Source organism: Clarias gariepinus, chromosome 12 (genome assembly GCF_024256425.1).
Source record: "Clarias gariepinus isolate MV-2021 ecotype Netherlands chromosome 12, CGAR_prim_01v2, whole genome shotgun sequence".
NCBI lineage: Eukaryota > Metazoa > Chordata > Actinopteri > Siluriformes > Clariidae > Clarias > Clarias gariepinus.
Genome location: NC_071111.1, coordinates 31,005,001 through 31,030,787, shown reverse-complemented (window position 1 = coordinate 31,030,787; position 25,787 = coordinate 31,005,001). Strand labels below are relative to the sequence as shown.

General features: G+C 41.3%; 3 protein-coding genes across 4 annotated transcripts in view; 2 read left to right on the top strand and 1 right to left on the bottom strand.

Moving 5' to 3' along the window:
- LOC128534416 (protein bicaudal D homolog 1-like) overlaps positions 1-5,534 on the top strand; it is a 29,532-nt gene extending 23,998 nt beyond the window's left edge. Inside the window, exons 8-9 of the mRNA XM_053508842.1 lie at positions 4,290-4,365; positions 4,545-5,534. Of these exons, the coding sequence (XP_053364817.1) occupies positions 4,290-4,337 (48 nt within the window). The 3' untranslated portion in view covers positions 4,338-4,365; positions 4,545-5,534. The remainder of the gene's footprint in view (positions 1-4,289; positions 4,366-4,544) is intronic.
- A 7,574-nt stretch (positions 5,535-13,108) lies between these two features.
- pik3cg (phosphatidylinositol-4,5-bisphosphate 3-kinase, catalytic subunit gamma) lies at positions 13,109-22,037 on the bottom strand. Its single transcript, XM_053508684.1, has 11 exons — positions 21,898-22,037; positions 17,638-19,643; positions 17,329-17,394; positions 17,032-17,257; positions 16,845-16,948; positions 16,496-16,642; positions 16,059-16,149; positions 15,814-15,944; positions 15,440-15,551; positions 14,231-14,388; positions 13,109-13,605 (listed from the first exon to the last, which is right to left on the bottom strand). Exons 2-11 carry the CDS (start codon positions 19,633-19,635, stop codon positions 13,324-13,326), a joined length of 3,315 nt encoding a protein of 1,104 aa, XP_053364659.1. The 5' UTR covers positions 19,636-19,643; positions 21,898-22,037; the 3' UTR covers positions 13,109-13,323.
- Positions 22,038-25,673: 3,636 nt separating this feature from the next.
- Positions 25,674-25,787, top strand: part of nampt1 (nicotinamide phosphoribosyltransferase 1) — a 17,765-nt gene continuing 17,651 nt past the window's right edge. The window contains exon 1 of one of the 2 annotated variants that reach the window (XM_053508638.1): positions 25,674-25,787. This exon is cut by the window's right edge and continues 45 nt beyond it. In XM_053508638.1, the coding sequence (XP_053364613.1) occupies positions 25,779-25,787 (9 nt within the window). In that variant the 5' untranslated portion in view covers positions 25,674-25,778. The other variant, XM_053508639.1, reaches the window with a different exon arrangement.

The window sequence follows — 25,787 nt, the reverse complement described above, 5'->3', positions numbered from 1 at the left end:
ATAGGTGCTTAAATTAAAGCTTCTGTGCAAAATGAAGGATTTTTCCCCAAAAAGACTGTAGTGTCCGTAACCATGTCACATTCACGTTGCAATATCATAACAATTTAGCATTTTAGAATTATACACTTTTTCAGGTTTATGTTTTTTCATGTGAAATCTAAATTGGCCGAGTTTCATCTGAATGATAATTAAAATCATTGAAAGATTTGAATAAAAAAAAGTTACAGACACTAAAACATAAAAAGCTATGAAACTGTATTTAGGAAATGTGTTTCTTTTTATCTAATAAAAATATAAATGTGTGTGCATATATACATGCATTATATTGCATGTTAATATACATATATACATATTTCATGAGAAATGATTCTATCTCCAAAATGAACTTTTTCACTTGGGTGAGACACTTTTTAGCACCAACACCATGTTTTGGCTGAATACGATCGTACAGTGGTTTAAAGTGACGGTTTCAAAATAATCTTAAACCAGAAACAAATCTGAACCTCAGCACTCGAGTTGTTTTGTGATGGACATCGTTTTTTAAACTAGTAATCTAGCCATAGTTATAAGATATAATAATATAATCTGGAAACCCTGAGACAAACCTGCAGAGTAATGCAGTATTTAATATTACAGGTAAAGCAAACACACGCATGTAGGACAGGACCTCCGGCCTGGTTTCAAAAAGACGGAAATGTCACAGGAACCCCAGCACTGTGCAGTGAAAGGTGTCCTTGGCTGATTATGTATCTAATGCAGTTGCACTGTTTGAACAGTAGAGGTCACAATCTGTACAACCCCTTGAGTTAAACTTGAGAGAGAGAGAGAGAGAGAGAGAGAGAGAGACTGCATTCTTTCATGCCAATACCAGGACTCATCTGCACTGTACAGTGACCCATAGATCCAGATCCAAAGGACTGACATGCATTATACTGTAGTTCATAACACACACACACACACACACACACACACACACACACACACACACACACACACACACACACACACACACGAGACCCAGAACGCCAAGTGAACACCTGAAAATGTCAGATCTCACAGTATAGAACCGCCCCAAACTCTTGGGTAATGAATAGTGCTGAACCCAAACACACCCACTTCAGTGCAATGGGGAATCAACCTCACTAAACATGTGGGACTTAAATATATAAAAATAGTTAAGAGAACTTAGCTGTCAGGAATCCAGAAAAGAAATAAAAAACAGTAATAAGAAGAAAAGAGAAAAGAGAAGTGTGGCCAGTCTATCTAATAATAAAGATGTAATACAGCTGCAAAGCAACAATGAACGGGCCCAAGCACCTGCGCCATCACCGCCTGGGAGCATTACACAACCTGTGTACTTTTCGAGTGTCTTAACACCTTCAAAAAGCCCCTGATGCTGAAAAAAAACCATCATACTATGATTTCACTCTGTGATATCCCCCAAAAAATTATCAGCATGAGTTTAAGATCTCACCACAACAGTTTGAGATATAAAGAATCCCTTTGTGATTTTGCATCCTCAATGTCTTGAGATCGTATTGGCCCCTAGAAGAAGTATATATCCAATATCATTGGTTGCGTTTTGCAAATACCCCAAAATCACTGACTTCTTGATGAGTATATACATACATACTTTCGGCTGGCTTTGATCTTTTGACTGCTATCGTTATGGGGTCGCCACAGTGGACCACTCAACTTGGTACAGGTTTTAAACCGGATGCCCTACATGATGCAACCCTACCATTTTTATCTGGGCTTGTGACCGGCACTGCATCCTGTGGCTTGGTTTGGGCATTGACTTGGGCCTTCTGGAAGCCAGCAAGAAACCCACCACTGCCCACATATATATATATATTTAAAGAGAGAGAGAAAGAGAGAGTGAGACTACTGTATGACGTGCAACACGAAAGTAGTTCAGGTCAATGAGATCTAAAAGTGTACCGGGTTTTGCATGTATACATGTAAGTGTGTAAGCGCTATGCAGCGAAACCTCATGTGAAGCCCCTCTGCCATGCCCAGGACCAGCTGCCCAGGCGTCCTCTTGGCAGCAGATTCCAAACTGTGTGCTGATTTTTTCATTAGAAAACAGAAGTTAGGTAAAGTTTATCTAAAGTGATCTAATAAACATCTAATATCTAAATATAAAATATAATAATAAAATAATTAGGGATAAAAACAGTGGGCTAAGGCATAATGTAACACTATATAAGCCCAACATCATTATGTTAAACCAGTAGTTTTAAAGCATGCGACCTTATACAACAACAACACAATATAAAATGCCTTTTTGTGAATATGCACAAAATGATATTTTCATGCTTGAGCCCCACGTTCACTACGTCTATACCACGGGAAAATTAGTATTTAGTCAGACACCAAATGTGCAAGTTCTCCCACTTAAAAATTATGGTGGAAAATAAATATTTGGTCACCTACAAACAGGCAAGATTTCTGGCTCTCACAGACCTGTAACTTCTTCTTTAAGAGGCTCCTCTGTCCTCCACTCGTTACCTGTATTAATGTCATCTGTTATCAGTATAAAAGACACCTGTCCACAACCTCAAACACTCACACTCCAAACTCCACTAGGTCTAAGGGGACCTAGTGAATGACCTGCAGAGAGCTGAGACCAAAGTAACAAAGGCTACCATCAGTAACACACTGCGCCGCCAGGGACGCAAATCCTGCAGTGCCAGACGCGTCCCCCTGCTTAAGCCAGTACACGTCCAGCCCCGTCTAATGTTTGCTATAGAGCATTTGGATGATCCAGAAGAGGATTGGGAGAATGTCATATGGTCAGATGAAACCAAAATAGAACTTCGTGTTTGGAGGAGAAAGAATGTTGAGCTGCATCCAGAGAACACCATACCTACTGTGAAGCATGGGGGTGGAAACATCAGGCTCTGGGGCTGTTTTTCTGCAAATGGACCAGGACAACTGATCTGTGTAAAGAAAGAATGAATGGATCCATGTATCGTGAGATTTTGAGTAAAAACCTCCTTCCATCAGCAAGGGCATTGAAGATGAAACGTGGCTGGGTCTTTCAGCTTGACAATAATCCCAAACTCACCGCCCGGGCAACGAAGGAGTGGCTTCATAGGAAGTATTTCAAGGTTCTGGAGTTGCCTAGCCAGTCTCCAGATCTCAACCCCATGGAAAATCTTTGGAGGGAGTTAAAAGTCCGTGTTGCCCAGCGACAGCCCCAAAACATCACTGCTCTAGAGGAGATCTGCATGGAGGAACGGGCCAAAATACCAGCAACAGTGTGTGAAGACCTTGTGGAGACTTACAGAAAACGTTTGAACTCTGTCACTGCCAACAAAGTGTATATAACAAAGTACTGAGATGAAATTTTGTTATTGACCAAATACTTATTTTCCACCATAATTTGCAAATAAATTCTTTAAAAATCCTACAATGTGATTTACTGGATTTTTATTATTAAAAAAAAAAAAAATTTGTCTTATTTTTTTATGTAAGTGGGAGAACTTGCACAATTGGTGGCTGACTAAATACTTATTTTCCATGTGTAGTAGTATGTGCAGTCGCACCACTTAGACCCTGGTCACCCAGCAGAACATCATCACATTGTGTCCACTAGCTCGCCTTCTTCCTATTGTACATAGTACACTGACATCTCTTCTCTTAACTTCCATTGGCCTTTGGTCCAGTTCTGATGTTCATGTGTCATCTGACACGCCAATCACTCTGGAGTAATCTGGACTCATCAGGTCACATGACCTTTTCCGTTCGCTCCAAAGTCCAGTCTTTATGCTCCTTAGCAAACTGTGAAGCCTTTCTGATTAAACTCAATAACAAGTGGTTTTCTTATGGACACACATAAGCTGTTCAGCCCCAATCCTGTGTGTGTGTGTGTGTGTGTGTGTGTGTGTGTGTGTGTGTGTGTGTGTGTGTGTGTGTAGGTGTGTGTGTGTGTGTGTGTGTGAGGAATGGAATGTTGTTACTTTCACTATTAAACATAGCCCTGGTTTCTACCTGGTCTCTAACATGTTGGAACTCAATTCCAGTCATCACAGCTTAATTTCTTTGCAAAAGTAACAGAGGAACATCGTTGCGCCTCAGGATACTAATCCTAAGTGTTTATTCTGAATATTTTGAGTATTGAGGCCAAGGTGCGATAAAGAGTAAAGAGCATGTACTTTCTGCTTCAGTAGCTGTCTCAGCCCTGAGCCTGGGTAAGTACAGATTATAATAAGAATTTTGCGTGTGTGTGTGTGTGCATGCACACACTCTAGTGGGAACATAACTAATCTGTCAATCTTTTCCAGTTTGTCAGCAGCTTCCTGCCGCACTGTCGCCAGCCTCCTCACAACTAAGCGTGAACCTCACCTCACCATACAGCAAGTAATAACACATAAAACTCCACCTCTGCTTTCACCTGGAGTGTAATATTAATGAATCTTACATAACATTTAAAGGATAAAATATAAAATTAGAATAAAATAAATATTACCATCATAGTCTGCTCTGCTCTACTGTGCCTGATAAGACTTATGCATGGCTTCTGCTCGTATTTCTTGCAGGTGTAGTGCGGATGCTCATCTCCAGAAGGTCGCTGTATCTCGTCTTCCACTGAGGAGCTCCGGCCTTTCCTCCCTCCCACTCTGAGCCTTATACAGCAAACCAAATATATACTCAAAGTACAGTAGTGTGGCCATTCTCAGCGCCTTCCTATACGAGAGAAGTTTGTTATATATCGAAAACAATCTATACATTTTTGACCAATTCCATGAAAAACAACAACAACACGTTTTCTAATGGCACATATCACTCAGTGCAGTGAACTACCTCTCTTTCAAACGTGTGTAATAATTCTAATATGGATGTCAATCATTATACTGAGAATGTTGCATGTTCATGACAAATCATTAGTGTTTGTATTTATTTACCCACGGTGGTTAATGCTGCACTTTATTTTTGTAGCACACATTTATAGCCTCGACGTCTTTTCATCTCACTACAGTCTCCTCGAGGTATAAGCACAACTGATCGAAGCATTCCAGTGCTCGTGACGATGTTAACTGCTAACCACAAACCATGACACAGTGCTACACATGGACCATAAGGCTATGTCCCTCCCTGATTCTATGAAATAATATAATGTGTAAGAGTGTGATTTTATATAAGGCCTGAATTAACATGTATATTTACAGCGACTTAATCTAAGCACAATGCTATGCAAGTTTAGCGCGTAATTAATCGTTTCTCTGCCTATAAGGACAGACACTTATTAGAAACTGCCACTTGTGCTCCGGACAGAAAACCCCAGACTTACATCAGCTGAATGAACGAGCCAGCCTTTGCTGGAGTTTCATTGTCTTTCCCACTCAGACTCCTTTATCTGATTCTTCTGCTTATTACAGTATTGTACAGTATTGTATATCGTCCAACATCCTATAGTGCATCCAAACTATCCAAGAAACTTCCAAATGGTGAACTACTTCATAATTATGCTGGTTATTTGCACAATCATACTTCCTCTATGTAATCATTTTGAATATAAGCTATTCTAACTAAAGCATCTGTGAAAAAGGAATAAAGAAAAAAGTATCTGTGTGTCTATAAATGATTTTGTAATTATTGCAAAATATATATAGGAAGATTATAAATTCAGTATCAGCTATCTTTGATAATTTTAGCAAATAAAAATATTTAGAATGTAGTGAGCAAAAAATGGATCTATTTTCCCAATATAATACAATTAACAATAGAATACAATACAACTAGATTAGAAAACATCGAAGAAGCGAAGGGACCTGCCCTCTCCTGGCTCAGATCTTGTGTTGACTGATTATTATTAGTTTGTATATTTAAATGGTGACTATTCTGTATGTAGTGTGTTCCACAGGGTTTGGTTTTGGGCCCACTGCTACTTTCTCTTTATATGCCTTCTCTGGTCATCATCGTTTATAAACATGGTATTAGTTTTTATTGTTATGCTGATGACATACAGCAAAGCCAGATGAGAAAAAACAGCTTAATAAAGTATGACTGCAGATCAATCCCTGCTATCCGTTATCGCCCAGATGAGGATGGATTCCCTGTTAAGTCTGGTTCTTCTCAAGGTTTCTTCCTATTACCATCTCAGGGAGGTATTCCTCATCAGGGACAATCTGATCATTTTTATTTATACATTTTATCCTCATTTCCCTAATTTTTATGATTCAGTGAAGCTGCTTTACAACAACGACAGCAATTGTTAAAATGCTATATGAATTAAATGTAACTGAATTAACCAAATCTAAGATTGTTAAAATATATTACAGATATTTTAAATCTTTTCACATTTTAAATGTTCTTATTCTAGTAGCAGATAAAATTTGCTTCTTTTTTTTTTCTTTTCTACGTTTCCCAGAGACTGTAAGCCTTACACATTACCAGAGCAGTGATTTAAATAGCAGAATAAACAGCAGAACAGAAACCCCCTCAACCATCAGCTAGAAAATTAGTAAATGCTTGCAGTTTTCTGGAATTCTCAAGGGCCAGTAGTGGAACAAGAAAAAGGTTCAACAATCAACAGTGCTTGTTACAGTCAGACGCTTATTAAAGAGCTGAAGCCTGAACTTCGGAGTAAACACAGAGGACGGATATGTGAGGGCGTTGTAATCTTGCATGATGGTGCACAGCTACACACTTGCTTTTGAGGTGTTAAATCATCCTCCCTACAGTCCTGATCTCACGCCATTGGACTTTCACCTGTCTGGTCCCCTGAAAGCAGCCATACGAGGACAAAGATTCTGAAGTCCTTCATTTAAAATAATCCAGAGTATCTTGAGACATTCAAGTGGTCTTGAGGTTTTAAATTATATCCAAACTTTTCTAGTTCGTGCTTGTTTTTCCAGCACGTCCCACAGATGCTTAACTGGATTGAGATCTGGAGAATTTGGAGGCAGAGTCAACATCTCAAACTCTTTGTCATGTTCCCCAAACTGTTCCTGATCAGTGTGTGTGCAGTGTGTCAGGGTGCATCATGCTGCTAAAAGAGCCCACTGCCTTCAGGGAACATGGTCTCCATGAAGGGGTGTAACTCGGTCTATAACAATGTTCAGGTAGGTGGGTAGGTAGGTCAGAGTAACATCCACATGTACGGCAGGACCCAAGCTTTCCCAGCAGAACATCATCACATTGTGTCCGCTAGCTCGCTTTCCTATTGTACATAGTACACTGACATCTCTTCCCTTAACTTCCATTGGCCTTTGGTCCAGTTCTGATGTTCATGTGTCATCTGACACGCCAATCACTCTGGAGTAATCTGAACTCATCAGGTCATATGACCTTTTCCGTTCGCTGCAAAGTTCAGTCTCTATGCTCCTTAACAAACTGTGAAGCCTTTCTGATTAAACTCAATAACAAGTTGTTTCCTTATGGACGCAATCCTGTGTGTGTGTGTGTGTGTGTGTGTGTGTGTGTGTGTGTGTGTGTGTGTGTGTGTGTGTGTGTGTGTGTGTGTGTGTGTGTGAAGAATGGAATGTTGTTACTTTCACTATTAAACAAAGCCCTGGTTTCTACTGCCCATTTTTTCAGCATGCATCTTCACCAAACGTTTAAGTGATATTTTGCATCCGTGAGTGTTCAGAACTTTTCCTCCAGGGTTTATTAACGTGTTGGAACCCAATTCCAGTCATCACAGCTTCATTTCTTTGCAAAAGTAACAGAGGAACATCGTTGCGACTCAGGATATGTCTTCTGACTTGTTTGTTTAAGAAATGAGAAGCTCCTCATTGCATCAGTTAGGGTTAAAAGAACTGGTTCCATCTGAAATAATTCAAACATGTATAAAACTAATTAGATATGCCTGTCATTAAAAGAAGTTTGCTATCATATCATGAAACCAATATCTTATGTAAAAGGTGATGTTGTATATCGCTGTATTGTTCTACATGTAACTGGAGAAGTGCCGTGGGTGGTGGAGAGCTTCACACCACTCAGGTGTTTAAATATCACTCCTGGCAGGTAGGAGAAGTGAAACAGAAGACTGATTTGTGTAATCACAGCTGAGTGCCTCCAGAGAAGGTGCACAACAACAAATAAACTCCAGCTGAACCCCCCATTAATGTCCCCCAACTCCAGGTCCAGCTGGGTTAGAGGAAGACCAGGACAATGGATCCCCAAAGTTTAGGATTCATTTCCTCCAAGTCTCTGTCTGCGCTCGTCCACTTCGCCTTCATCAGATTTTCTCAATGATGTTTGTTGGTGTCCCAAAGTGCTGCCTTGCTTTGGCTTTATTATTATTATTATTATTATTATTTGTCCTTTATTTTGTCCCTTTATTCATCTTATTCTAGCATTCCTATTAATTTAGGTTCATGCGTACTGAATCTCTCAGTTCAGTCATGGATTTTGTAAAGCATATTTGAGTTTTGAATCAGTACAAATGAGACACCAGCTCCTTCAAGGCAGCAGCGATATACAGTCTTTATTTGATGTTTGTTCACTTCCCTACATCTACATTGTACACTTGTGATTACACAAATAGTAACTCATAGTAAAACACACACAGTTAAGAGTTTTCTCTTACTATCAGTTGTCAAAACCTTCGTAAAAAGAGAGATGTGAATCAATTCCTATGGCTGAGTGTGGCCTCGCACCTCCGGTGTCAAGGGTTCGATTCCTGCCCTGGGGTCTGTGTGTGTGGAGTGTGGATGTTCCCCCCCGTGCTTGCTGGGTTTCCTCCGGGTTCTTCGGTTTCCTCCCACATGCAGATCAGACAGATTGAACGGTCCAAATTGAGTAGTGTGTAAGTGTGTGTGCTGTGATATCCAGACCTCCTGTCCAGTACCCTGCCTGGGATAGGCACCAGTCCCCTGCGACCCTGTACACGAGACGTGAGAATACTTACTTCTATCATTAGTGGTTATCAGATATTATGATATTGTCAACTGTTCCTAATGAGTGAAGTACCTTCTGCAGGACCAGCTCTTCACTGTGAGTGAAAGGGAACGTGTTTAAAGGACAGAAGTGTCTGAATCAGATACCCAGAGCTAAACGTCATGTGAGAAGTTATGAGGGAATTCATCACAACTACTCTAATTATAAAAGCGGAAAGCTGTGTGTAGGGATAAATTCCCCTGAGAGGAGAACACAAACATTACCTTAAAAATTTGACTATTTATACAGACCAGACACAGCCAACAGGATTTGCATAGATAGAAACTGACCATTCTTGCCCGCCTAGCTGTCTCTGACCTACATAACCAGTTTTACTTTCAGTAACCCTTCACATTAGTAACTCTGATATAGAGAAGCAAGAAGCAAGTGTTTACACACAATTTACCAGTTTCGGTTTTTCAGCTAATCAGTGGCCTATTTATTTACATTTAACACTAATACAAAAAAAGGTCAGAAAATATCAGCATATGAGGAGGACCTGGACAGGGTGAATCCAACAGCAGTTAAACTGCATGTCTTTGGACTGTGAGAGGAGACCGGAGTACCCTGAGGAAACCCACCAAGCTCGGGGAGAACATGCACACAGACCAGAGACCACATCGCCGAACGCTACGCCACCGTGTCACCCAGTTCATGTTCATCTAAACAAATTTAGCACTGATAATAACAGTGTGGTGTTCTGCCGGAAACGTGTGGGGCTTTCCATCTTCTCACTTCCTGAGTGAGTACAGCAAAGCAGTCACCTGGTGGGTCTGACCTTATGGGTGTTGCACTGACCCCCTGCACTGTCATATTCTTCTTTCCTATTCTAGTCGTCAGACCCAGACCCCATTGTAAAGGTGGTATCTATTTGTCATGCTAAAATATGCAGCCAAAATATGCAGGTCTCGTTCTACATTTCCTTTTTCGAGGGACTTAAATGTCTGTTGCACAAATGAGACGTGATGCACCTGGTGATCCTCTACTAACAGCTGTGGAATCCATAAGATTTCTCCTCATCCACATAGGCAAAATGATGCACACACACCCGGGAGCCTGGGTAACACCAGGGCCTGTGTGCACTTCCCTATATCTACAGCTGCTCATCACAAGACACACTGTGCCATTAGGACTTCTTCCCGAGAAAAGGGAAGTGTAGTGACGACGGCTGTGTTTGAAAGCAAAGGCAAGACGACAGAACAAGCCGCCATGTTATCATTATTAAGTGTGTAGCAGATGGTGTAACACTTCCAGGACGTCCCCAGAGCGTCACTCAGACGTGTAGATGTTTAACATTAACTACGATTCTCAAACAGTATGACATTAAAGATACAGTGGGACGTGTGGGACTGGCGACCTACAGAGCCACTGAAACTGTCTCACAGCGAGCCGGAGTTGGATTACCGTAACCACAGTGAGAGGAGATGGGTTTGGAAACTCACACCGTCTCACACACTGTCCACTGGGGACAGGATAGAGACAAGGACAAATCAAAGACTCTGCTGCTTCACTGCATTACCCGTGTTCCAGACGTCACTGCAGGACGTTCTGATGAAGCCACATTGTTCTGCTGAAGGTCCCACGTCTGGACAAACATCTAATGGTCATTTCAGCCAAAACAGTCTTGGTGCTAATTTTTTTTTTATGTTATACAGAAAATGTGTGTGTGCCAAAGAAGCTACTTTTAAAGTTTATGTAACATGGAAGTGACTGATCTCGCTTCCCTAAAAATTTCAAGTTGCTAACTTCAGCCGTTTTGGAGAGATGATTTTGTGATTGTGATGATTGTGCCCCAAAAATGGCAATTTTTTAGCATTATACTGTCTCGCTTCAAACAATAAAATGTAAATAATTCATGTTTCTTTATGAGTATTGATAATAACATTGGTGTAAGCTTCTAAAAGCATTTGACCTGTAAGAATTGTTGCTTAAATTAAAGCATTTTGTGAAAATTTAAGGATTTTTCCCAAAAAGTCTGTAGTGTCTGTAACCAATGTCAAATTCATGCTGCAATATCATAACAATTTTACAGTTTAGAATAATACAAATTACAAATTCAATGTCTTTTCATGTGAAATTTAAATTGGCCAAGTTTCATCTGAATGACAGTTAAGATTGTTAAAAGATTTGAATTCAAAAAAGTTTGAGACACTAAAACATAAAAGGGCATGAAAGTGTATTGAGCAAATGTGTTTCTTTTTATCTGATCTGACAAATATAAATGTATATGCATATTTACAAAATCGAAGTATGGATCAGTAAAGTATAAGTATTATGAAAAGTCGTGTTTTATGATTCTATTTGAGAGTTCACTTTTTCACCTAGATGAGACACTTTTAGCACTGACAGTCTGTGAGTCCCGTCTGGTAACAGACTCTCCCTGAAACCCATCAGACTGGACCTCAGACGATGAAAACACTCATCAGGTCCCTGTGAGAAAGCTGGTGTAACGTCCCGTTCACGAGGAGTTCGTGACAGTCATGTGGTACGACATGCCCGCGCCACCGGTCCACATGATACAGTATGTAGAATCATCACAGTCACAGTCTCCCACTGCTGCAAAAACACTGAAGATTAATCCACTGTCTTTCTATGAGCAGCACTTTAGAGTAAACTCTCTACTTAGCAGAAGTTCTTGATGATCCTAAAGGCCGTGCCCGGTCCTGTGTCCTCTCAATAGCAATGTGAAAGTGACTCTTAAACAAACTCTGTTGCCTAAACACAGGGTTGTCTGTCCCTTGGCACTAAAAGGAACGCCGCTGGTAGACATTTGCCACGTGGCACCGTTGAGTTCACCGCTCACATGTCCTGTGCTGAGTTTGGGTGACTTTCACTCTTAGTCAGAAACATTTTCCATCCTGAGTACAAAACAGTACGGGTGATTTAAACCCAGCAGAGCGCAGTAACACGACTGATTCAAGGCCAGTGAGGAAGAGTTTTAGGTCTGTTTTAAAGATACACACGTGAGCTGACGGTCAGAGGGGGATGAGATCTCAGCTACAAACACAACTCAGCTTTTATTGTAGCGAATAAACAAATCACATATACAGTATACTGATCAGCCATAACATTATGACCACCTCCTGACATTGAGTTGGTCCTTCTGTTGCCCTCCTTGGATCACTCTTGGTATGTCCTGACCACTGCAGACCAGGAACATCCCACAAGAGCTGCAGATTAAGAGTTGCTCTGACCCAGTCGTCTAGACATCACAATGTGGCCCTTCTCACCGTAGTTACATTATAAGTATCTCATCACAATGGTGGCTGGAAGTGGGTGGGATATACAGTATTAGGAGGCAGCTAGGGAACCTTTCAGCTCTCGAGGTATTCCATAGTGGATTTCGAGGTATGTTTTTTTCTTTTTCTTTTGCTCTCATTGTCCTGTTGTAAAAGCCATCCTCTTTTCAGCTTCAGATTTCTTACAGATGGTTTGATGTTTCCAGAATTTGCTGGTATTTAGTGTAATCCATTCTTCCCCCCACCTGATGGATCCACCCCCATGCTTAATAGTTGGCAAGGTGTTCTTTTCATGAAATGCTGCTCTTTTGCTGATTTTTTCTTTTTTCTTTCTTTGAGTTCTATTTTAACTTCATCAGTCCACATCACTTGTTTCCAAAACGCATCAGGCTTCTGTAGATGTTCTGTTCCATACTTCTGACGTTGGATTTCATGATGGTGACGCAGGTAAGGTTTTCTTCTGCTGACTCTTCCATTAAGGTCTTGTGGAACGGTGCACCACCACTCCTGAGTCTGCTAAATCTTTCTGCAGGTTTTTTACTGTCAAATGGGGGTTTTGTCTTTCTAACCAGAGAGTTATATATATACAGTATATAAATAGTTATTTATACTGTATGTTTAATAGCTGAACATTCTGCTGTTGTAAAAATGAATTAATTTCTATTCTTATAAAAGTTTTTTTCAAAATCCTTCATTTTTCCTCCATTTACCTGTAGAGCCTTGATCACTGTATAGCCCTGCATTACACACCCATTTTTAAAGTCCTGTGCCCAACCCCCTCGAAGCCACACATGTAGTTTGGATGTTAATGAAATTGACATTTACTTTAACCACACTAACTCAGTTCCTCATCTTGAACCGTTTGGCTTTGAGAAAGTTGAGTCCTGACCTGACCATGTGTGTTCGTCCCTGGTGTGAGCTCATCTACATTACTTCATGTAAATTGTAACTATTTAAAAAATAAGATTCGCTCATTACAATCATTTTAATGTCATTGTGTTTTAATGAAGACTTTTTTAATTATTTTTTTTAAACAGACTTGGGATCAGATAACTGATGAGTGACATCATACATTCTGTCAAAGCAAATGAAGGAAACGCTGAAACTAAGCATTGGGTTAAAAAAAAAGAAGAATTTTCTGATAAAATACTCTTTGGAAACACTATTTCATGAAGTCTTTTCTGCAATCCTCTGCTTAGGCTGATCGCTTTTCCACTCCTTGTTTAATGCCAAGCACCAGGTGCAGGAACCAGTTGAACTGCACTGTCCAGCCCTTGTCCCGGCAGATTTCAATCTGATCCAAAAGGTGTCTCTGAGCCACGTCTTCTGTGCACCCCACAGTCAGAGCCTCCCGAATGTACTCGATGTCCTCCTTGCTGGTCAGCTGAGGCATGCCGGTCATCAGCATCATGGAGAACAAGATGATCAGCAGGTTGGTGTGATGTCGCAGAGCCAGGTAGGCCTTCACACAAATGTTCTACATGCAAGAGAGAAAAAATTATATTAGTGTACATAAGACAGAAAAGGGTTGAATTCTCAAAGCAGGTCAGAACAATTGATTTATAACCAATGTGCTCATTCTGCTACATTATTATTTATATCCACTGGGGTGTTCAAGTCAAACCGGGACTTGCGATGAATGAAGGCGTAAAAGCCATTGACATCTACAGAAGACTTCAAGCACAGTAAGTACGGTGATGAGACTCTCAGCCGCAGTGAAACATTTTAAAGGAGGCTGTAGGTCTGTAAATGACGGGCCCGGCCGATGGGGCTCGGAGCACACCACGTGTTTAAAGGAGTTCCTGGGAGGCCAGCGTTCCAGACGTGAAGCAGGCAGTACTGAGTAAACCTTCTACCTTGATGGTGTCCAAGCACTAGTGACACCCTGGGATAAGTGCATTAGTGTATCAGGGCATTATATAGAGAAATGAAGGTTTGTGAGTTGTGTTCTATTAATCTGTACAATCAAAAGTCCCGCTTTGACTTGAATGTTATTCTGCACAATAAAACAAGTGACGTGTAAAATGGAGGGTCCATATAATCTTTCTTATAATGTTTTATAAACATTTTAAAATGTAGGAAATGAGAAGTGTCTTCTTCACCTGAAACATGAGGAAATTCGGGCTCGTCTTCTTCCCAGTCGTCCCCATTACATAGAGAAAGTCAGGTGTTAGGACAAAAGGCACCCTCTCCTTCGTTATACCCAGGAAGCTCTTGTAGTTTCCAAGAATGTGTCCAAAGTCAATGTGGAAAAGGTTCCCTACGTACAAACAAGCAGCCGTTACAAAAACAAAATGCACAAAATCTCTTCTTTTAAATCTCTTTTTTTAAAATCATGTCAGTTATGAATATTTATAACAAACAAACACCAAACATCAAGTACAAACTCTGAGTGAATAGACGCTGAATGAAGTAACTACGTAACCTCTCGTGTGTGTGTGTGTGTGTGTGTAAGGGTGTATAATGTGTGTATAAGGGTGTATAATAACCCATGGTGTGAAACATTACTTGTAACAGCAGCTCTGAGAGCAAGTACAGCGTAGGTGTAATTTATCATGCCCGCTCTGATACTCTGTACCGTTTATAGTAACTTTAGACAGGAACTGCTATGGAGGAAGTGTCAGAGATATCGCTGCAGCTCTCTGTCCTTACAGCCCGTCTTATTCTCCGCCTGCGTCAGCGGTCTCTAATGCGCAAGAGTTATTTTAAAGACAGAGGACTTTCCAGTTTCTCACTTATAAGACAAACTGGGTTTTAAAATGATTTTCTGTCCTATTTTTTTTTTTTTTTTTTAAAGAAAGATTGACACGCAATCTGTTTTCAAACAGGAATGGAATTGTTTCATATAATCCACACCATTAAGCGTAATGAGTAACCAGCAGCGTACTGTATGATGTGTCCTTTGGTAATATACAGATTTCTAACTGAACCTCTTGTACATAAATTAATTGCTGTAAGAACTCCCTGTAATATTAATAGATTAATATTAATACGAAACTAAACGAAATGTTTAATTGTTACAGCTTTCTTATGATTAGTTCTTTTTTCCGGCAGTTTTAAGTTGTGCAAACTAAAACACTTAACTGTGTGTGTGTGTGTGTTTGTGTGTGTGTGTGAGTGTGTGTGTGTGTAAGTAAGTGGCCCCGCACCCCATCCATGGTGTACCCCACCTAGTGCCCTGATGTCCTCTTTCATTGGAGAATTGATTGACCTAACAGGACTCATCCCCTTGGTCCACTCCAGCTGTCTCTGACTCATTGAAACTTTAACCAACTTAAGACAAAATATTATGATAATTCATGCTTGATTACCGGACTCAGTGATCATGATGTTGTCGTTATGGCGATCACCAATCCCCAAGACGTAGGTTGCTACGCAGTAGCCTCCACAGGAATAAACAAAGCGCTCCACCGCCTGCTGATACTAGAGGGAGCGCAGGAACGTCAATGTCTCTTTATTACACACATTTGAATTATGCAAACATGAGCATGCAAACAGGGGAGGCGAACAATACACATTCGGCATGCCGGCTGGGTAATACGTGTCATCTCCGGCCAGCAGTTTGTTCTAAAATAAGTCGCTGAGCCTGAGACAAAGACCCTGTGCAACCAGGAAGTGCACTTATTAATGTTTCCTTCCCTTCTAATACAAACAGTCTCAACACGCTTCAATAGAAATATCGTACCTTGTCCTCATTCACACATCTGTCTCGAAGCCACTGGTTCAGGATCTCATCTTTAAAAGCCCCAGTATTTCCCACGGTGCTTTGCTGGATGTTTGCAATGGTGGTGGCATCCTTAACTATCTCGATCATTCCTGTGGGTGAAAGTTCATCCGGTAATCAAATCTTATGTGTCAAATGTGTAAACGTTCATGTACATTGTACAAAATATTATTAGTAGTAGTAGTATTTCTTTTTTAAAGACTCACCGATTTTATTTCCAGTGGATATACAGCCATAAGGAAGTAAGGACAGATCCAGGGACTCAGTCTCCCATATAGACTCCATGATCAACAAAATCTGCATTACAATAGAAAGTTGAGAGATCACAAATACACAACAGGGATTATTTTAGAATGTTTATTTTCTATTCCACTCATTCTTATATTTCATATAAAACTGCATTCTACATGAGCAACAATCAAGAGACTGATCCTAACTTTCTTTTTTTCCTCCATTTTTGTTGTTTTTTGTGTGTTTTCTTTCACTGGACTTTCTTGCTCTTTAGCGTTTCCATGGTCACGCTCTTATATTAACTCAATTCTATATTGATCTGGCTCTGTTGGTTTTGGTGTTGTTAAAAATCAATAAAAATTCTACTGAAATATTATTTCAGAATTTCCAATGAGAAGTGTTGAGGCGTCACCTGTAGAATCAGCATGTCCTGCCGGAGATCATCCCCGTCCTTGAAAATGATCCCGATGGTGTCGCTCGACAGGGTGGTGGGGTCGGCTCGCTTAAACTGCAGCCACAGGGGCTTCTTTTTGGATGCCATTACTTTGCATTGCTCGATCTGTGAACCGTAACAGTTTCATCACTGACTGTCTGAACCAAAACGGGAACAACAGTCTTATATTACGCTAAATAACGTAACCGTCTGTTGTTTCCTTCTTGAAATGAAGCAAAACCTGTTAAACAGCATAAACAGGGCCACAAGAAACATTTCTGCCAATAATCCTAAAACAAAAACTCTCTTGTTGTGCTGCAGCACCTACCACCAGCGCCCCAGCTCTCAGTCCGGGATCGTACGGCACTTTAAAGCTCTCGGGCAAACCCTGCATTTGCAGACCCTCCAGTTTCTGACGCAACTGAAAAATAACTATAGAGATAGAAAAATGATTAGGGGGATCATGATTCAGGGATGTACTATATTTCCACCAGTCTATCAGGATGTCCGGTCACCTTGTGCTGACACATCGTATTTCTCGGCAGATATGGCTTTGACCTCACGTGTGACCTTCTGTAGTGCCTCAGTAATCTCCACCTGCTTCCTGAAGTCCTGCAGCATGGCGTCTCCACAGCCACGCAGGTACGCCTCCAAAATAACCGCATACCTCTGCTGGTAGTGCATGGATTGAGCGATCTCACTCCGCAAGAACCAGAACAGGAAATGGCCGATCCGTTTGCTCTGTGAAGGACATCGAGAATATGAGTTTGCGGTGTTTCTGTAAGGTATCCGTATGATGAACTGAAACTCACCCGGAGAGCCCGCTTAAGGAGGAACCTGGCGAGTGCACTGTCGTGATAGGGTTCAAACTTCACAGCCTGGCGATTAGAGGTTAGAGACAAACACAAGCTCAGAGATATACAAATAAGCAACAGTAGGCACGACTGTTATAAAGTCTAGAAGTGTAGTAAAACAGATAAAGAACAACAATTGCATTCTATTCAGTTTTTTTTTTTAGACGTAGATATTTAAATAGCCAACTCTTGCTTGGTTTGAATTGGCAGTTTAACATTTGAATATGTAAAACCAACAGTGTAGCAGTAAATTATTACAGAACTCACCTGAACCAGCTGCAAAAGGTACCGAAGGACATCGTCGTCTCCAAGCGTCTCCAGTTTCCTGACCGCCATCGTGCGCACAATAGCGTCAGAGAAGTGACAGTCCAACAGCTGCATCGCTAACCCTACATCTAGAGGGCTGCGGTCCCATGTGGTGCTTCGCTCTAAAAGATGGTGCGTTGACATGACAGCTTCCTGTTTTCCCCATTTGACAGAACCGAGAAACTTCGGGTAGGCCGAAGGATGCCGCACACACTCCTGTTTGAAATGCCAGAGGAGCTCCTTATCTTCCGTGCTAAGCGGATGCAAAGGGTCGGTAGCTACGATTTGATCAAACTGCTTCCGTAAATGGTTCGGCATCTCCCTTTTCCCTCTCTCTCCTTCCAGCTCCGATGCATCTCGGCAGTCCCTGCTCTTCGGCAAAGCAACTGGGTAGCAATACTTGTCCAGCAGCAATGCGATGGCCATGGAACTCGTTTTGTCTGGATTGGTGGCAGAAGTGAGTTTATCAGCATTTACGCTGCTGTTGTCTTCGCTTTTCTCAGGCATCTTCCACATGTGCAGGATGAACTCGCCCTGTCTGAGTAAAGACCTGTGGTCCACCACTAGCAGGTTCACGTAGTACAGCAGACGGCTCTTGTTCTTGCCATCGTGCGAAACGCTGTCCTTCGAGGTCTGCGTTTGCGCCTTCCCGCACGACACCTGCAGGTTCAGCCGCGCACCTTTGGGTAAATCTTTTATCTTAATGTTGAAATCGAGCCACGTATTCCAGAGCACTTCTTCAGTGAACGGCTTGGGAGACGTCCTCTCCTGCGCCAGCAGCTGCTGCCCATGGAAAATGCTGGCCTCCACAAAGACAATGAGATCGGAATTACGAGGAAGGACCGGAATATCGATCCCCAGGATTTTGACCCTGAACTTGCGATTGCAGTCCCAGAGGGAGATGGTGAACACCTTCTCGTGGTCTTTCTCGTTGATGGTCAGTTGCTCGTGCGTGCCAGCAACACCAGTGCAGTCATCCACCTGGGACCAGTCCTCCTTCTGGACCACATCTTGTTCGGGGTCTGGAGGGGATTCAAGCACCAAATGGATCTCTTCTCCACTTTTGAGGCACTGTCTGATCCAGTGGAAGTCTTTGATGGGGTAGTTCCCAAAAATATACTCCTCTCTTCCACAAACCCTCAAAACAAAATCTGATTCACTGACATCCTCTGGTATGCTGAGCAGCGCCCTTTTGTTGGTAGTCTTTAGCAGGAAGCTCTGAAGAACCTGAAAAGGCGTGTCATCTATGGACACCTTTATTGTCTGGCTTGAGGTATCTCTGTGTATCACAATTAGAATGTGGTTGTTAGTGATCTTACTCAACAAGTAATCGGGTAAGGCCTTGCTGGTTATCCAGGGGTCTGTCGAGTACAGTTTGGGATCTCGGTCAACCAGTTCAATTTTCCTGGGTGTAAGTAACTTCCTCCTTGTAAACTCCAGCTCATCGTCATGAACATTACTGACATCTGTGACGTCATAACCTATGAGATGATTTAGAAATTTCTGGTACTGGACAGAGTCTTCGCTGGGTTGTGGCCTCAGAACCAGATAGATTTTTCCGACATCCTTTTTAAGAGCTTTCCAGTAGCGGACGCAATCGAGGGTCTGAAACACCTGGTGCTTGTCGTAGATCTCGCACCAGCTCCCTTTCTTCTGGTAGAGCAGGATGCAGTGGTCTGGTGAATACTTTTGGTAGAATTCTGGACACACGTTGGTTGTGACTGCCTTCAGCCACAGTTGGGCTTTGACCTGCTCTACAGTCCAGTTCCCAATCACATCCAACTGCAGCGTGTCAGGGTTTTTGGTGGTTTTGTTAGTCGTGGGAAGCACAAACTCCAGCGCTAAGTGATCCATTGCTACGGATGAGTTTGATGTGAATGCTTTCATTTTTCTTCTCCTCCTCCGGTTTTCACCTCTAAAAACTACTGGGGATTCATCATCACTAGCGTCCTGCTCCATAACCAATGCTAAAATTGTGAGAGAACAAAACATTCATAAGGAAAAAAAAACAGTAATGCACAGTTGTCTGTTAAATTTAGCATAAACGTGGTAAAATGTGACCGTTTCTTGTTATCAATACAGCATTCACACTGACCAAATGTGAGAGATGTACCGAAAGTAATGCCTTTATGCCAGGTTGGCATAACGTGCACGGGTGGTTCAATGCTGCACATGTTGAACCCATCTGTTGTAAAATCCCCCCAGTCACAGTTGATGGTCTCCCGTTGCGCGGATTGTCCTTAATGCTGCTTTCACCTTTTTTACACTTCCACAGCCACCTGCGCACATCGCCCTTGTTGATGATGTTGACACTGTCGACTACATTCTGTAGTGCAGTGAGAAACCATCCACTGTGACAAAGGGGATTTTTGAGAGTTGGGGTCAACGATGGTGCAGATGTGCGGTTTGTGATGGAGACTATGTACATACTAAGTACTTTTATACAGAGTAAGAGTGCCATTCGAACGATCTACATCATCACTTTTAGCACAGCCCTCACATTATGCTTTTAATCTGACCACTATCTGATATCAGTGTGAACACATCACGCTCTTCAACCAAGCAATGCACAAAGGGTTTAAAAATTTTTCGGAGACACTGCGGCCTCTGAGAAATTGTTAGACCGTTTGTTCCGGTCCTTTTGTTAAACCGTTTGTTCCGATCCTCGTCTCTTTGCTCCTGAGATCGGTTTAAACACAGATTAGTTGGAATCATGTGTGCAGTTTAATTTTTATCGTACAGCAGCATCAACCTAAAATTTTTTTTAGTTCTGATACATCTAAGTTCTGATGCATCACTATCACTGAAATCTTGCTTTGCCGTCATCTTTCCTAGCTTGAAATTATAACGAATGTCGAGTTAGATTGACGTAAAAGTCCCAAAATAATCAGACATGACTCATCTGGAAAACATCAGATATAAAAAAATAAATCTTAGTTAAAAATTATAGTAATTTATGATACAGGACTGATGGTTGTGCTCAAATTTTGCTTCGCTATATGACCCCAAACAATCTGAAATGGGATTGATCAGAGAAAATGACTTTACCCCAGTCCTCAGTAGTCCGGTCCCTGTGCACTCTGCAGTGGCTGTCTTATTGCCCTTTTTGAAATGTATGAAGGTGAGCACTACCATCAATCCTGTGTCATGCCAATAGTAAAGCATCCTGAGATCATTCATGTGTAAGGTTGTTTGCTGAGAAGGACACTAAAGAACGGTACAAAAACATCCTCGGAGAACAACTTCTCCCAACTTCTCTAAATCATCCAAGAACAGCATGATGGAACCTCTAGCAATAAGGCCAGAGAAATGTTGGGACCTTAATCCCATTGAGAACTTGTGCTCAATCCCTTAAGAGGCGGGTGGACAAAAAAAATAAAAACACAAATTCTGACAAGCATTGATTATGTAAGAATGGGAAGTTGATTGACAGCATGCCAGGGCGAATTGTAGACGTCCTGTAAAAGAAGGATCGATGCAGAAAAAAAACGACTCTTTGCATAAACTTAATGTAATTATTAATCAAATCCTTTAACTCTTATGAAATGCTTGTAATGACACTTCAGTATAGAGTACTAGAGGGACATCGGACAGAAAGATCTAAAAACACTCAAGCAGCAGACAAATTTTATTCTGGTGTCATTCTCAAAACTTTTGAGTATTAGAGTAATAATACTAATAATACTACTAAAACTAATACTAATAATACTAATAATACTGATACTAATAATACTAATAATACTAATAATACTTCAGACTTGTGCAGTGTGAACCTCTTACACCACATTCCAGCTGATTACTGAGCCACTCCTGTCCTTATAGAGAAATAACTGTAACGTGTAACTCAAACGAAACGGAACGCTTAAAAGTATTAACACCCTGAAGGCAAGCAGCAGTGTTGTAAATGTGACAAAGGAAGTCACAAAACAGGAAGCAGTGAGAGAATGTGAGTGCACAGTGTGTGTCCTGCAGACTGACTGGCTGTCCGGGGGAGAGAGTCCGGAGTCTGATCAGTAACCCGGGCTGATCCCCCTGTCCGGGACTCTGGGGGACTCTGGGGGACGCTGGCGGAGCCGCGCTTTGATCTGCAGCCGCGCATCCTTTCATCGAGTCGCCGCACGAGCCGAACGCGGAAGTTTATTTCCTTTGAAGTTTCTAAGAGAACGACGGAGTAACGGGCGGCTCGGGTGTGTGTATGTGTGTGTGTGTGGACTCACTCACCGGTCAGCACACACAGGGCCTGGGACACCCCCGGGGGCGGACACACGGCTCCCGAGACATGGATGCGAAGACCTGGGTTTAATCAGCGCAGGAAACTCTCTCTGTGTGTCTCTGAGTGTGTGTGTGTGTGTGAGTGTGTGTGAAGTTTCCTCCAGTGTGAGCTGTCAGAACAGGGGCAGTTTAGCACTCCTCCCTCCTCCCGGGGCAGGTGACGTGTACAGAGACTCGGAAATAATCACACGGAAGTCTCTGTCTCTCTAACACACACACACACACACACACACACAGTGTTGTATAGAATTAAAGTAACTTTGAGTTACACTGATCAGGCTGTCTCGGTTAAAAAACACCTCCTTGGAGAAAATATATATATATATATTTTTTTTTTACACTAATATTTTTTTCTTTTGCTCTTTTTTATATTTAAGTTGCCCTAAAGAAAACTTTACAACTGTTTTTTCCTGCAGTTCCTACCTATAGAGTATTTAACACGTTCCTTAGACTTTTCATTGCCATCTGGCGCCCTCTAGTGGTTCATTTCTCCCTCAGTTTGATCTCTGCAGCATTCTCATTCACAGTGAGTTAAAATGAAGAGTAACTTATTTAGGCTAGTCCATCCATCCGTACATCAACCTAAGGACAGCCAGTGGTGACCAATGCATTTATTTCCATTTTTACAACAGGCCTAGGACACACACACACACACACACCTTGGGAACGCCACTTAGCCTAATCTGCATGTCTTTGGAAGGAAACCAGAGTACACAGAGGGACCCATCAAACTCCATGCATACACACCCCGAGGCGGGAATCGAACCCACACCCTGGAGGTGCAAGGCGACAATGCTAACCGCTACGCCACAGTACAGATTAATAAATTACTCGATCTGCATTAAGATGCACTACCTCAGTCTTGCACCGATCACTTTGGCACTGCTGTCACTTTCAATGGCTTTAATTCTTTGCACATCACAATTTTCTGTAGTCTATCCAATGATATTTATTTATATTGAATAGACTTGTGTATTGGATATTGTGTTCATATTAATACACTGTATACAGTATACTACTACTAATAAATGTAATGTATATGGTTGGTGACACTGAGCCAGGTCCATCCTCCAGTCTGTGTTTATGGATGGCGAGGTGTAATCAGAGGGATATTTCAGTAAAAAAATGTTTAGTTAGAGAAAGTTTAGGGAAAATAAAGACAATTTATTTCCAATTTTTTTCTTTTTGCATCCTGACAAAGAATTTATGTTTGTTATTAGATTTAACTTTGTCACTGCACATGTATGGTACAAGGCATCAAAATACATTTAGTACTAACCAGAAGTCACAGTGCAAAATAATTTGCATGTGTAAACAGTACACGGTGGAAGAGTTATGTACAGTGAGTACAAATGACTATAGGTGGGTGCAATAAAGAAGGATATTGTATACCATGATAACAATACTTTCCTTTATTACATCCACATTATGTTCATCTTCAATAGCTTTTTATTTTGCTTAAAAAACTATTTCTATGCAATTTGATCAGATCAAGTTTAGTTCATTAACATATTTACATTTAGAAACAGACCTTTGTGTTGTAGTGCCAGCGTAGAATTTTTTTTTGTAATTCATAATAAATTTGCATTAGATTAGACTTACACCCTATGTACATAACTGATAGTCATGATTTGATTTGATTATCCAATAATGCTCTTATTCTGCAAATACAGTACTTTATTTATTATTATTAATAATAATAGGCTATTTATGATAACACACAAAATGTGGGCAGTTTATTAGCTTTCTTGACTTTCACTACCGGATGAAAAGGTGCAGTGGTGCAGTCAGGGCAAAACGTATTAAAGCAGCCATTGATTACAGGTATGCTTAATGTATTTGCGGAAACATTAGTTGCTAAGTGATGAACTGGTAATGAATAATTCTCTCCTACAGGCTCCACTGTTTAGCTGTTCTAAAGTGCCAGGGTTGATCAGTCAGCATTCATAACTGACTACATGATTCCTAATAAAGCACTGAGCTACATTAAGGAATAATTACATGTCACCTCTTCTTAACCTCATGGTTGCAAGCTAGTAAAAAAACTTTATTGTATAAACAATATAAGAGTATAATATTTATATGATACAATATAGATAAAATAAATTATTTGCTCTTATGGCTGAGTAAACACAAGGGCTCAGAGACAAGTCTGAAGATGTAGTGGAAGGCATTCTGAGAGGAGCAAAGGAGGAGCAGCAGAACCGGAATCAATACTCGGGTGTCCACATACTTTTGGCCATGCAAGGATTTTTATTTTATTTTATCTGCATTTAAGTTAAACGCAGTGCTGCCCACTACGCCACCGTGTACTGTATGTCCTGAACCCTGAGGAAGGGCTGGGTGTGATGGGAACTTCCTCTAATGCCATATGAGCTCACCTCTGAGGGTTTAGGCTTAGCTCTGCACATGTTATTTATTTTTTTAAATCATGACACTATAAATAAATCAGGGGTCATGCTATACTGTACATACACCCCCCCCCCTCCCCCCATTGTACCCCTGCTCCATTATAAAGGCGTTCCTATGTACTAGGTGTATATATTATATAATAACATCCAGCTGTGAGCTCGATACATGAGCCGGATTATGACCTACAGTAACCCTTGACCCCATGATGTCAGAGTGTATGAGGTAACCCTGAGTGTACTGTACAGCCGCCATTTTAGATCACAGCACACACAGGAGGGCCGCGCTCAGCTTTAGCCCCGCCCCGTTATGAAACGTCATCGGCTTCCTCTTCCGCCTTCGCTCTTTCCCCGCCCTCATCTGAGAGGGGGGGGGGGGGGGTGAGAGTGCAGGAGACAGGGTGTGAGATCTAAGAGCTAAGATTTAAGAAAAGATTATATATTAATAAAATATAATAATAATAATAATAAATTATATTTATATATATATATTCAGACATTTTTTGGACAGACACTCCTTATTCAGGTTTTTTTCTTTATGTATATTGTTGTCACTATTATATATTCCTACACAAATCACTGAAATTTATGAAAATCTGAAATGACATACTTAGCAATTTTTTTTAAAAATAACCCAGATTCTTGATTCTTTAAAGTAGCCACGTTTTGCTTCTATAACAATTATTATAATTATTATTATTATTTTTTTTTTTTTTGCCTTCATGATGCAGACTAAGGCTGGGCATTACAATAAATCCATATGGATGATGTAGATACAGTAAGATAATATTAACATCTACAGGATACTTTAACATAGAAAACATGTTGTGGGATGTTTAATGTTTAATACACACACACACACACACACACACACACATACACACACTGGTACTACTATATATATATATATATATGCTCATTTTGATTTACACACATTTATACACACATATACACACATTTCCATCATCTCCCTGTGGTCCTGTACATCAGTGTTAAAGGCGCTACACAAATACAATATAAATATAAAACACACACACATGGAGTGTAAAGGGTCATTTTAACTGTAAAGTACAGAAGTGCAGATGTAAATGATCTGTAACACACACACACACACACACACACACACACACACACGCGTGCGGTCGCGCGCGCTCATCCTCCCGTCGTGCCGTTAAACGTTAAAGCGTCTCGCCATAGCGCTCTGCGCGCTGATTGGTCGCGTCACTGGTTACGTCACACTGGCTACGTCACACTCAGGGAAACGCCACTGGTTTGGAGCGCGGCTTCTCTTTGGCCCCGCCCCCTGAGCTCGGCGCAGCCTCGGAGTCAGAGCTAACACACACACACACACACACACAGTACTACTGTGGAGAGCGTCGAGAACAACGGAGCTGACAGCGGCACGTCCGAGTCACGGGGAAGATGGAGACC